General features: G+C 43.8%; 1 protein-coding gene across 1 annotated transcript in view; it reads left to right on the forward strand.

The window, feature by feature from the left end:
- The window catches only part of LOC144818612 (alcohol dehydrogenase class-3), a 127,279-nt gene that overhangs the window by 35,369 nt on the left and 79,324 nt on the right, over positions 1 to 12,586 (forward strand). Inside the window, exon 2 of the mRNA XM_078676208.1 lies at positions 7,253 to 7,354. Coding sequence (XP_078532334.1) covers positions 7,253 to 7,354 — 102 coding nt within the window. The remainder of the gene's footprint in view (positions 1 to 7,252; positions 7,355 to 12,586) is intronic.

Below are 12,586 nucleotides of genomic sequence, written 5' to 3' on the forward strand. Positions count from 1 at the left end.
GGCATTCTGAATAAAATCAACTATTAAACTAGGTAGTGTCTTGTAAGACCTGATGATGGAGCTTGATAGTACACTTGTAGATGATTTCTCTAGAACATGGTTTCAAGTGTTAAGGTGACAAGGGGAATTAGCTGTAGCTTACAATTGTAAGAGACTGCTCCGTGTATTCGTTGTTTGAGTCCCTGTCGCCTCCCCTTGGGCTTTCCTCCGCCGTTTATTTAATTTGTCTTCTATAGAGAGGGTTATTATGTAAGGTTATGACTGTGCATTTTGTTCCTTGATGAAAAGACCCCCGATGGTCTGTGAGAATAGTGTTAGCCCTATAATGGAGATAGTCTTGTTTGATATTTTATCTTTCTGCAATGCATGTGGTATTTACTGTTGCTTACATTACACGGACTGTGGAAAAAACGAACTAGTTCACATTGACTTGTATTGGACATATATATATATATATATATATATATATATATATATATATATTCACTGAAAAAACCATAGGTTTTAGACCTTATATAGTTAGGAATTAGCTTTTAAAAAACCTTTGAAATTCACTGAAAAAACCATAGGTTTTAGGCCTTATATAGTTAGGAATTAGCTTTTAAAAAAACATTGAAATTCACTGAAAAAACCATAGGTTTTAGGCCTTATATAGTTAGGAATTAGCATTTAAAAAAACCTTTGAAATTCACTTAAAAAAACCATAGGTTTTAGGCCTTATATAGTTAGGAATTAGCATTTAGAAAAACCTTTGAAATTCACTGAAAAAACCATAGGTTTTAGGCCTTATATAGTTAGGAATTAGCATTTAAAAAACCATTGAAATTCCTCCTATATAGTCCTCCTATATAGTCATAACCAGAGACACCCTTTTGGAAGTGGAACCAGGCCCGGACTGGCCGTTGCGGGCACCGGGCAATCCCCCGGTGCGCCGCATGGGTGGGGGCCGGTTTTGGGCACCTGGGGGCCATTTTTGTTACAGGGCCGTTTATGCAGCATAGCTGCAAAATCGGCCCTGTAACAAAATCGGCAGAAAACCGGCCCCGGCAAAGAATTTGAATTTAAAAGTATTTATTGAGCGCACGACTACCAAGCGGTTTCTTGGCGCTAGTTAAAGAGCTCGGTCGGACCGCTAACCTCCCCCCGGGGGGCCGGCCGAGCACTTTGCCGGGGCCGGACTGGGCCGGCCGAGCACTTTGCCGGGGCCGGTTTTGGTTCCCAGTCCGGCCCTGAGTGGAACACAAGTCAAACACGTGCAACTATAGAATGTTGAACACATACTATGCATGAGACCAATTGACGTCATGAATGGGTTCATCGCATCCCCTTCCTAAAACTAAACAAGAAAATATTTTCCTAGATAAAATAAAACACTAAAATTACCCCTTCCAAAAACAAAGGAAATCTTCATAATGAAATCAGGTAAGTTTGTACTCCAGATAAATTAAAACCGGTACATTTAGCAGGTAATTTTATATTACGCCCAAGTCGAGTTTCATGACTCAAAACATTTATTCATTCAACTCAGTAGAAACGGGCAAAGAAGAGCTAGCATCCTTCTCCAAATATACATCACGGATGCCTACTTCAGTACTAATACACAAATTCCAATTACACCTATTCCTATTTCTTGTAACATGGATGTCAGTAGAAAGATGGTCCAAAGTGGTCCAGAGACTGACATCCATCTCCACACAAGAACCAACATCCGTGTTTGAGCCCCCATTACTTTCAACATTTTTTGTCCGCATTTTGATTTCCGCTTGCAAATCTGGAATGGGCAAAACACTGTTTATATTCCACCAACTCTTACCATTCAAAAGAACAGATGTTTTACAAATTCTATCTATTTTGCCAGGTGATGAGAATTTAGATTCTCCCTTACTAACTTTTATGTTTTTTGTACAAGAACACAATGCCCCACTTCAGGCTCAACCTCTTTAGCCTTCCTCTTATTGTCGACATAAATGTTATTTTCCCCGTGTTTTGCGAGTACATGATTGGATTTTTCCATCATGCGACTCCCCATCAAAAAGTACACCCACCCCAGCAAATTAGGAATTATGAAGAATAGGCACAATGGGATTTCTGAGATAGGACCAAACATTTTGCTTAAGATATTTGTCGACACATAAACCAACAGACATACTATTATGTACTTCTTTCAACAAACGGTTGACCCTTTCCACTACACCAGTGGAGGAAGAACAATAAAGTGCTACCTGCATGTGTTTAATACCATGCGAGAGCAAAACATCACACATTTCCTGTGAAGAAAAATGGGTACCATTATCTGTAATTATACACTTAGGAGGACTTTCAATGGAAAACAGACTCTCCGAAAAATTCACAGCATTTATTGCAGATGCAGCATCCAAAAAAGAGTAATGAATATATTTTGAACAATAGTCATCTAGAACTAATAAAAATCTCATCTGCCCAAGTAAAAAATTGAAAGGATCTGAAAAATCAAGACGTACTTTCTCCCAAGGTTTTTCTGGAAAAGGTGTCGAAAATAAGGACTTATCCTGTAACTTACAGTGCTTGTCTGAAACAAGACATTCCGGCGGGCACATCGAAGGCTTCCCCCAGGCAGGGGGAAGCGGACGGCGTCTCCTCTTTTCCCGGGGCTCCTTCATCACACAGGAGCCCCGCACCAGCCGGCAGCATTACCCGGTCTCCCCCTCGGCACGGGAGACCGGGCGGGCACAGCGAAGGCTTCCCCCAGGCAGGGGGAAGCGGACGGCGTCTCCTCTTTTCCCGGGGCTCCCTCAGCACACGGGAGCCCCGCACCAGCCGTCAGCATTACCCGGTCTCCCCCTCGGCACGGGAGACCGGGCGGGCACAGCGAAGGCTTCCCCCAGGCAGGAGGAAGCGGACTGCGTCTCCTCTTTTCCCGGGGCTCCCTCAGCACACGGGAGCCCCGCACCAGCCGTCAGCATTACCCGGTCTCCCCCTCGGCACGGGAGACCGGGCGGGCACAGCGAAGGCTTCCCCCAGGCAGGGGGAAGCGGAAACCACGTCCTCCCGGCCCCGCCCACAACCAGGCGGCGGCCATCTTGAGGCGGCTCAGGCCGCGGCGGTGATCTCGGTGGTAAAACGAGGGGTGGGCACCCTCGAAATTAAAATAAACCGATTAAAATAAAAGAGAACCCCCCCACCCCAATTTTTTTCCGTAAAATCGCGGGGTGTGCGCTTACAGATATATAATTTTTTTCTCTTTTAATTTTCTCAGGAACCACTGGAGGGATTTACACTATTTAACCAAAAGCGTGATCTGCGTACCAGACTCTACCATTTTGACAAGTTTGGTGTAAATCCGTTCAGCGGTTCAAGCTGTAGCCGTGTCTAAAGGTCCTATGGGAAAAACACGTTTTGGGACCCCCCTTTTTTCTCAGCCCCCACTTGACTAATCCCCCCCAAACTTTCAGGGAAGGAGAGGAGCGGAGCGGGCCATCTTCTTTGAGAAATTTGCGAAGATTCATCAACCAGCGCCAAAGTTATTCCCAAGAGAATGTTGCGGATTTCTAAACTAAGTCCTAACTTTATATACCTACTGACGACTGTCAGTAGATCTATCTCTCTATCTCTCTATCTCTCTATCTCTCTATCTCTCTATCTCTCTATCTCTCTATCTCTCTATCTCTCTATCTCTCTATCTCTCTATCTCTCTATCTCTCTATCTCTCTATCTCTCTATCTCTCTATCTCTCTATCTCTCTATCTCTCTATCTCTCTATCTCTCTATCTCTCTATCTCTCTATCTCTCTATCTCTCTATCTCTCTATCTCTCTATCTCTCTATCTCTCTATCTCTCTATCTCTCTATCTCTCTATCTCTCTCTATCTCTCTCTATCTCTATCTCTCTCTATCTCTATCTCTCTCTATCTCTATCTCTATCTCTATCTCTATCTCTATCTCTATCTCTATCTCTATCTCTATCTCTATCTCTATCTCTATCTCTCTCTATCTCTCTCTATCTCTCTCTATCTCTCTCTATCTCTCTCTATCTCTCTCTATCTCTCTCTATCTCTCTCTATCTCTCTCTATCTCTCTCTATCTCTCTCTATCTCTCTCTATCTCTCTCTATCTCTCTCTATCTCTCTCTATCTCTATCTCTATCGGGGTTCTTCTGTCATTAGGAAAGGGTCTGGCGGGGGGGGGGGGGGGGGGGAGGCCCAGTGGAAATGGATATGCCAGATGATTTGTTATGTGGGAGAGGTTATGGCAGTAACTTGCGCAGGACAGGTTACGCTGATTTGCAGGGAAAGCGGCGGTTGACTGCAGAGGACTGTGGTCCTGTCAGGCACTGTTCAAAAGTGCATGCTGTGGGGGTCAAGTGCCCTGTGTTTGCTTGGACTGTCAGACTCCTCCTACCTCACAAAGCTGCTGCATGATCTTCTTTGTCCCGCCCACCCAACCCCAGAAAATGGTGCCTTGTTACCTCTTTAGTTGGCAATTAAGGGAATTTTTTTTTTGTTATAGCTGTAGTACGGGAAATTGTAGGTTATTTTGCTTTATTTTACTACAATTATAACACTCCAAAATAACACTTTCTAGACTCTCCCTCCTTTATCCTTTTAAATCAAACTACATGCTCACCACTCAAATTAACTTGTGTTTCCCTATACTAATCCACCACGAATCCTTTTTGCGTTTCAGAGTAGCGTGCTACTTGCTGAAAAGTGCTACAACGCTTCGTTGTGTGGTAAGCAATATATAAATAAAATTGCAATTTTTATAGTTTTAGCTAGGCTGGCTCATTGTTTGTTTCCAGACCGGTCGAAACTTATGTATTATGCTTCAAAATTTAGTATAGTTGTTACATTTTGGTTGCTTTATCCCATGCATGGGCTTTGGAGCACCGAACGGTAACAAGGGACGGAGGAGGGGTGTTGCTTACATAAGTTTCCAGCCCATGTTGGTTCTCCATATTAAAGCACCTGGTAATAGGATACATGGGGCTTGCACCAGGGGACCAGATTTTAGCCCAGTTGCCCAGGCATATGTACCAGAAGGGTGTCAGGGAATCCTAATAGTGATGCCCCTGGAACAGTTTTCAGGTCCATATTTGAGCTGGCCTTGCCCTGTTTGAGAGCAGAGAATTTTCCTTTAAGAACTTGTCTCCTTGGTTGCAGTAGGGGTCCTAAATTATGTGATGCAAGTGGGTCTCGTTGGGCGGCCAACCATAAGTCTACTAAGTAGGACTTGATAGAGGGTCATGTGATAGGATTTTTTTTTCTAGCTTACTATGCAAGTACTGTAGTTCTTTCAATGTATTTCTATTGACGATATTTTTTATCGATCGTGCAAATGGTTTTTGATGATTTTTGCAAATTGAGCACTTTTGCTTTAATCATTTAATGTAACAAATACGGCCTGATATTCTCAAAATCAAAAATTTGTCTATGATCAGCAATTGTGTGGTATCGTGCTCGTGGGACCACCCAGCTCGCCTGTCCCCTCCGAGGATCTTTATTGCGTAAATGGACTGGTGGGTGGTGACTGTCAGCAAGAAGCATGTGGAAGGGATGGAGCCAGAATTCGATGGCTGGCGACAGAGGAAAGCTACTCAGAATAGCTTCCTGAACGACAAACTTGTGCTAAGGGAAACTTTGATTAGTAAAACGATGGAAACCTCCATTCCTCAAGTAATATATGGAAAATGTTTTTCAAGAGAAAAGATGCATTAAAAGCAGATTTGTCTACAGCAGGCCTCAATATTGGGATTCTCTTGGAGGTGCGGGGGGACTTAACAAAGGCCAAGTGTGTGTGTGTGTTTAAGAAGCATTTGCGAAGCTAACCGGCCTGGCTTTCATGTAATAAAACATGAATGCACGAATGCTGTGGTGGTGGTAGGGATATTTGAGGGGACTGTAATGGTATTGGTGGTGATACGGCCAACACTTCAGTCCTGACAAAAGAAAAAAATGCAGAAAAGTACAAAAGGGTGGCTTTCTGTATACTGTGCATACATATATGGTGCAAGTGTGATGTGTAAAATATGCCCTTATGCAATGCAGGCACTCCATAGGAGGAGCAGTGGCACACTAGACATCCAAAGGCATGAGGTTAGAGAGAATTACTCCGTTGGGTCGAGTCAGAGTCCACCGTATGCAGGGCTTTAAGTTTGCCGGGTCTCGCCGGCAGTTTTTTTAAAGGGGGACCTCGAAACTGGTCTCTATCGGGCTCTGTTGTGTGCCCTGGCGGTCCATTTTTTTCCGGACTGCAGTGACAGCAGGCAAATCCATGGGCGCTGTTCACACGCACTTCTTATTAGGGGCGAAGTTACGGCATGACGTCATGCCAGGTGAGCGCTGTAGCGGAAGTAAAATTCTTAGAGTAATTTTCTCTCTATTTCCCTTCTGGTTTTAAAACTCTGAAGCAGCAACATTCTTGTGGTATTACCAAGTCGAATCTTTTTCAATAGTCTATACAAGCCAGCCACACTTGCTGCTTAATTATCATACGCAGCTAACAACTATTGACAAAGCCAATAGTCCTGACTTGTAGGTATGATGTTACTTGTTCTATCATATCCAGGGTCGGATTGGTAACGCTGGCACTTGGGCAACGCCCCAGGGGCCGGTGTGCAGTTCAGCTGTGGGCTGCTTTTTTGAACAGTTTGGGGGGCCGATTTGGGCGGTGTCTGTGTTCGGATGCAGCCAGCGGACGAGTGGGTGCATGACTGGCCTTTCTGGAGGTAGATGGGCGTCCATTACCTCCCTTTTATCAACGGGCAGAGGTATCACTTTTTTTCAGGTGTGTTTCAACTATGTAAATCCGCACGTTTTCTTTTTCACCCCCCCCCCCCCTCTTAAAACAATAATAATTTCACTGAAGCAGTGTTTTGTGGAAAAGCACTATGCAAATGTTAGCCCTCTTCTTCTTTTTTTTTTTTTTTTTTTTTTTTTTTTGCGTGTTTGAGCCGATTTTTAAATCCAATCCTGATCATATCCGTATGTATATTCTAAAGAACTGGTAACAACTGCTACAATATTAAGCGAGACCCAAGCAAGGGGGCCGTTTTAGGTCTGAAATAGATAGCTATCTTCAATTGTCCAGTGAATGCACATTTATAAAGAGGTTTCCGGAGCCAAATTTTCTCTGTCCCTGAATCTTTGTTTAAATCACACTGTCCTATTAATTTGGTGTAGATTAAGAGAGTTTACCCTTGTAAGGTGGAAAATGCCTGTGATGCTTTTTCTATAAAAAGGTAATGCAGCCACTGACTGACCTCTCATCCCGAATAGGTTATCCACTGCAAGGCTGCTGTTGCTTGGGAAGCAGGAAAACCGCTTTCCATTGAAGAGGTGGAAGTCGCACCACCAAAGGCTCATGAAGTTAGGATTAAGGTGAGTTTTACTTAATTGTGTTAATGTGGTTTTCCATTCTATAAAGCAAGATAGAAGTTTGTACAAATGTACGTAAATGTTTTTTAACGATTATGTGTTCATAAGAGAATTCTCTTTCTGAAGACAGTTTCATGTGTTTAGTGTGCGTGGCCAAACATTTTGCCTTTCTACACCCAGATATTGGGGGGGGGGTTGTATTTAAGTATTTCTGCACCTTCATTTTGTTACACGTTTAGCCAGAGGCCTCCATCCTTTTCTTTAATAAAAGCTGCTTGCATTCGGTGACAATCATCCTGAGATACAAATTTTTTTTTTTTAGGTTTAGCAGACCTGCTTCTAGACCTATTGTCAGCCGTATTTGGGAATGTGGACACGAGATGGGCACGAGCGCAGATTGCACCTCGTGGGCGCGCACCGCGCCGTGCCCATCTCCTGCCTCGGAAGCTCCAACACGCATGCGCATACCCAGAGACACACACGAGCACCCATGCACGCACCCATACATACAGAGAACCCGCCGTCGCATACACACACACGCTCCCCCCCCCCCCCCCCTTACCTCACCAGGCTCTTTTCTTGCCCTGTTTTCTTGTGGGCTCCTTCTGTCCCGGCTCCCAATGGATGGGCGGGCGGGTGCGATGCGGCCAGGGGCTCCAGTGCTGCTACGGCGGGCGGGGGCGACGCGGCAAGGGACGGCCAGGGACTCCAGTGCCGTCCATCGCCTCCAGTGCCGTCCAGCGGAGCCGGAGACGCGGCCAAGAACACTCTGCGCCTGCGCGGAAGTGCGTGCGCCCGCCTGATGTCACTTGTTTTGCTTGGTGTTTTGAACACTGCCTCCACCAATCTGTGTAGAAACTGCTTTCCCTTGACTGCACCTACACCCCCGCCTCCTGCCCCCTGAAGCGGTTCTGTCCCTTTAAACAAGAGCTGGGGCTTTAGTTCTGCTCTACCTCAGTCAAACCCTGTCAACAGAACACAGCTCCTGAATCCAGAATGGGAGATGCTTGCTTTGCTCTGCAAGAGACCTCGAAATTACAAAAAGACATGGTAAAACATGTATTTTTATTCTGCCTATAGGCTCAGAGGTTGTTGCCAAGAACCCACCCCCTGCGCAAGCGTTACGTAACGTTACCCTAGGTCTGGCTTATTATAGGACAAATCTGCACAGGAAATGTTTTTGTTACCAAGTAGCCTCACCCGGAAGTGATATTTGCGTAGCGTGTACGAAAGGAGGAGGATACGTATAACGTAGAATATGGGAAACAGTCCAGTGACACACATTAAGCAGAAGACGTGCTGAGTTCTTAATCGCTCTGCTTCTTGTTTTGAGCAGTTATGCGGCAATACGGCACTTTAAGAATTTTACGATAGCTGCATGTAATATTAATTTTCCATTAGAAGGTCCCACCTTTGAGGCAATGTTACCATTGTATGTTTTTGTAAAAAATAGAACGTGTTGGGGGAGGGGGTACAATCCCCCTTCCTCGAGCTCTGTCTCTTTTTACTGGAATGCGTGTCTTTGGGGCGAGAACTTTTAATTCCTATTAACCTGTCGACTCTATATTGAGGGTTAGCAAGACTGCCATGTTTACAGTCCATGTGACATCGGATTTCGTGTGACATTGTTGAGTGACACTTGTGCGACATCGTTGAGTGACACTTTTTGCAAGACAAGAGGAAATATGCGGCAGGATAACCCGCAGAGCAATGCTCACTGATCCTCCGAAGTAGAATTGCCCCTCAGCACATATTGTCTGCATTGTTTGCGACCCCGTAATGTCAGTACTACCCTGCCAGCAATAACTCCCTTATAGCTGCCAATATTTCAGATTGCTGTGTGTGACACTTTCATAATTGCAGTGTAATTATAAAGTGACATTTCAACGACTGAGTGACACCGAAGTGGAACAAAAAGACAGTGGCTGCTACCTGCCCAGCCACAGCGGCACCAGTGATCACACCAGCTAACTTTAGGATTATTAACTAGGACCCAGGGGACAAGCACGTTTATGTTGTCTCATTTAATAACAATAAAAACAAAACTGTTTCAGACCGCAAGGCTGGAGTGGGAATCCTGTTACTAACAAGGAAAATATGTCTAATAATTTAGTCCAAATGCAGTGCCACCTGGATCAACTTTCAGTTTCAACATTGGCACCCCCACTTGAAGCATGGGAAAGTCAAATGCATAATAAGAAGCGTTTCCTTAGTAACAGAGAAGAGCCGTCTTCGACAAGCAAACTAACAAGACTTTTTTTCTTAGAAAATATAATTATAATTTGATTTTGCTCCTGAAAATCTGGGCTCAGAAAAGGCCTGGATGACTCAGGCCTCTATCACTTAAATTCAACACATATTGCATTACAAATGCTATAGGTGTCACATTTGCAAAAGTTAAAACTATTGGCATTGTAAATGAAAAAGCTATTCATTTCGCTATTTTCAAAACCAACACATAAATAAAAAAATTGTCATTTACAATACCAATAGCTCAAACTTTCCTAATGCGAGACCTATTGCATTGCAAATGCTTGTTTTTAATAGAGACCCTATTAGACAAGATTATTTTTTTTTATTCTCGGGACAGTTTCATAAACGCAGCTTTGAAACCATATAAACAGGAGCACATTCTGCATTCAGTGTTCAATAATCTTCAATAAAGGAACAGAGCATCTATATACCTTCATACATTGCTGATTAATATATGCCAGCGCACTTCTCCAAGGGGCATGTTCAATAACCCAAGTTTGCTTACCACGGACTTCAATCCTTCTCCCACTTTTGCGGGCAGTCCAGACTCTGGTATACCACTTTTTATGCTTTGCTGCACCTATCAAACAAGATTATACTAGTGGCAATCATATGCAGGATCACTGGCAGCGAGCACCAGCAGTAATGTGTGTGAAGGAAATAAAAAGTAATAAAAGCCTCGCTGCATTATCCTCGGTACCAACCTAATTCTGTCAATAATAAGTCGTTTCTATAACACAAGGTTTATGACTCCAATATGAGCTTTAAATATATAATGGAAATTCATCCATTTTTTCTGCAAACAAACGCATGATTTTTGACACAAAAATACACCATTTCGTCTCAAGCTTCTATGATAGTAGTTTGGGCTGCACGCAGAGTAGAGCGCTACTTACAGGTAGCTGCAGGACTGCCTCTAGCTCACAGTTCATCTAAGCTAATGCAACCCTCAATCACTCCTTGCAGAAGTAGCTCTCCCGGAACAGGATTAATAGCTGTAGCTCTGCGCTGGTTCACCTCCCTTGACATTTTTTTTTTAGAAACCTTTTATTATGTCAAAGGTCAAGTACCGTGCAGAGCTCCTTAACCCAGGAAACATCTGCCATATAAGACATTGCAGATTGTTATTGACATTTAGTTAATACAGTATCCTGGTTATGCAAAACAATACAACAAAAACACATTGAACCCCCTCCTCATTGCACTATTCCATTACTAAGTTTCATTTGCCACCACGTCGCCTACCCCAATAAATAGATTCCATCACCACATAGTTGGTCCCTTACCCAAGAGGCCCGCATGACAACATAGTTACAGATACATCCACAGGGGGCACTGGATCTAGATCTACTCCCAGTATCCTGCCCATCTTTTCCAGATCCTGAGGTGCTTTTGCGGGCAACCCCTGTCCTAGGTCAGCCCCAACAGTAATAAGTGTCTTATATATATATTAGCCCCTATATCCTCCATAATATGTAAAATTACCAATCTTGGCGAGGAGGGTAGCTCCCACCTCAATACTTCTGCCAGACAGGACAGAGCCCCTCGCCAAAATCGTGTGAGTGCTGTACAATGCCTGATTGTATGTATAAGGGACCCCTCCGCCCGACCAGATCGCAGGCAAATCGGGGATGACACTAGGCCTACCCTCCACAACCTGAGCCTGTATAGTAAACCCGGTAAAGGTATTTAAATTGGATAAGACGCAACCGCGTTGCTGTTACTGCTCCCCGAGGGGAGGCCAGTGTGTCCATACAATTATCCCTGTCTATTTGGCCAAGATCTCCCGCCCATGCCTCTCGAAGTTTATCTAATGTAGTAGTGCTATTGGTCACCAGTGACTGAAATTTTCGAGATTTTATGGTCCTGCAGATTGCTCATGAATACCTTGGCTTCAATCGGACTGAATTCAAGGAAAGCTTCTAACCCTGAGATAATGGAGAAAGATGGCGTGCTGGAATTGGAGGTATTTATAGCACCTTCAGAGTGGATTTACGCGGATTCACCCGTGACATTTTTTGATCTTGCTCAATATTACTTCTTGAGCATTAAGCAGGTGAAGCATTATTTGCCTTGGAGCTGACCACGTACGACTTAATGGCAGCCTTTTTGATGATTGTGAGGTTGCTTTTGAATGTGGTTATTTGGTTTAAGGACAGATTACTTTGTTGTACCATTGGCTTTGAAAGTGCTTCAAAAGAATCGCAGAATTCCATGCATAAGAATTCCCTTTATGGTTATTGTTCAGGCCTGCTGAATCTGTAGCAGTCCTAAATCTGAATACATTCTCTGATTTCTGAAAACAGACGAGGAAGCCTATTCTTCTTTGCTGGGAATCTCACCAGGAAGGGCCTCAAGAAATCCGACGAAATTATCCTGACTCTAATGGAATCCCACAGACACCAATTGCTGACCTGCACCGTTGTCAAAACGGGTTGCAACATCTATAAAGCCATCACAACCGGCACTACTGCCTAGATGGCTAACTAGCTCACCACCTACGCTGGCTAGATTCTTCATGCCCGTAACGAGGACACCATTAGACATGAGATGAAGCGTAAAGAAAAAGGCACACTTAATCTGTGCAACAAAAATGACATTTTGTATTCATTAGGATTGCCCCAGCCCTGCTGCAATTTAGGAAGAAGCTTAACACACACTTCAAATAACTATTAGAATGCAGAAATCGTCAACTTCCACTCTTGGAACCCAGCTACATAACCACTTGCTTGTTTACTCTAGATTTGCCTTTAGTTCTGTACAGTGCTGCACTGCTTTTCAGTCAGGATTGCACTATATAAATAGCACATACTTATTATTATTATTTGGTTATTTGATATTGCGCACAACTCACTTCCAAAGGAGTATCTTATCTCTGCACTGCATGAGAAGAAATGGGAGGAGTCCAAAACAACCAAGTCTTAAGTCGTTTCTTAAAGGAGGGGAAATCTAGGCTAGAACAAAGGCTAAGAGGAAGTTTTT

Source organism: Lissotriton helveticus, chromosome 2_1 (genome assembly GCF_964261635.1).
Source record: "Lissotriton helveticus chromosome 2_1, aLisHel1.1, whole genome shotgun sequence".
NCBI lineage: Eukaryota > Metazoa > Chordata > Amphibia > Caudata > Salamandridae > Lissotriton > Lissotriton helveticus.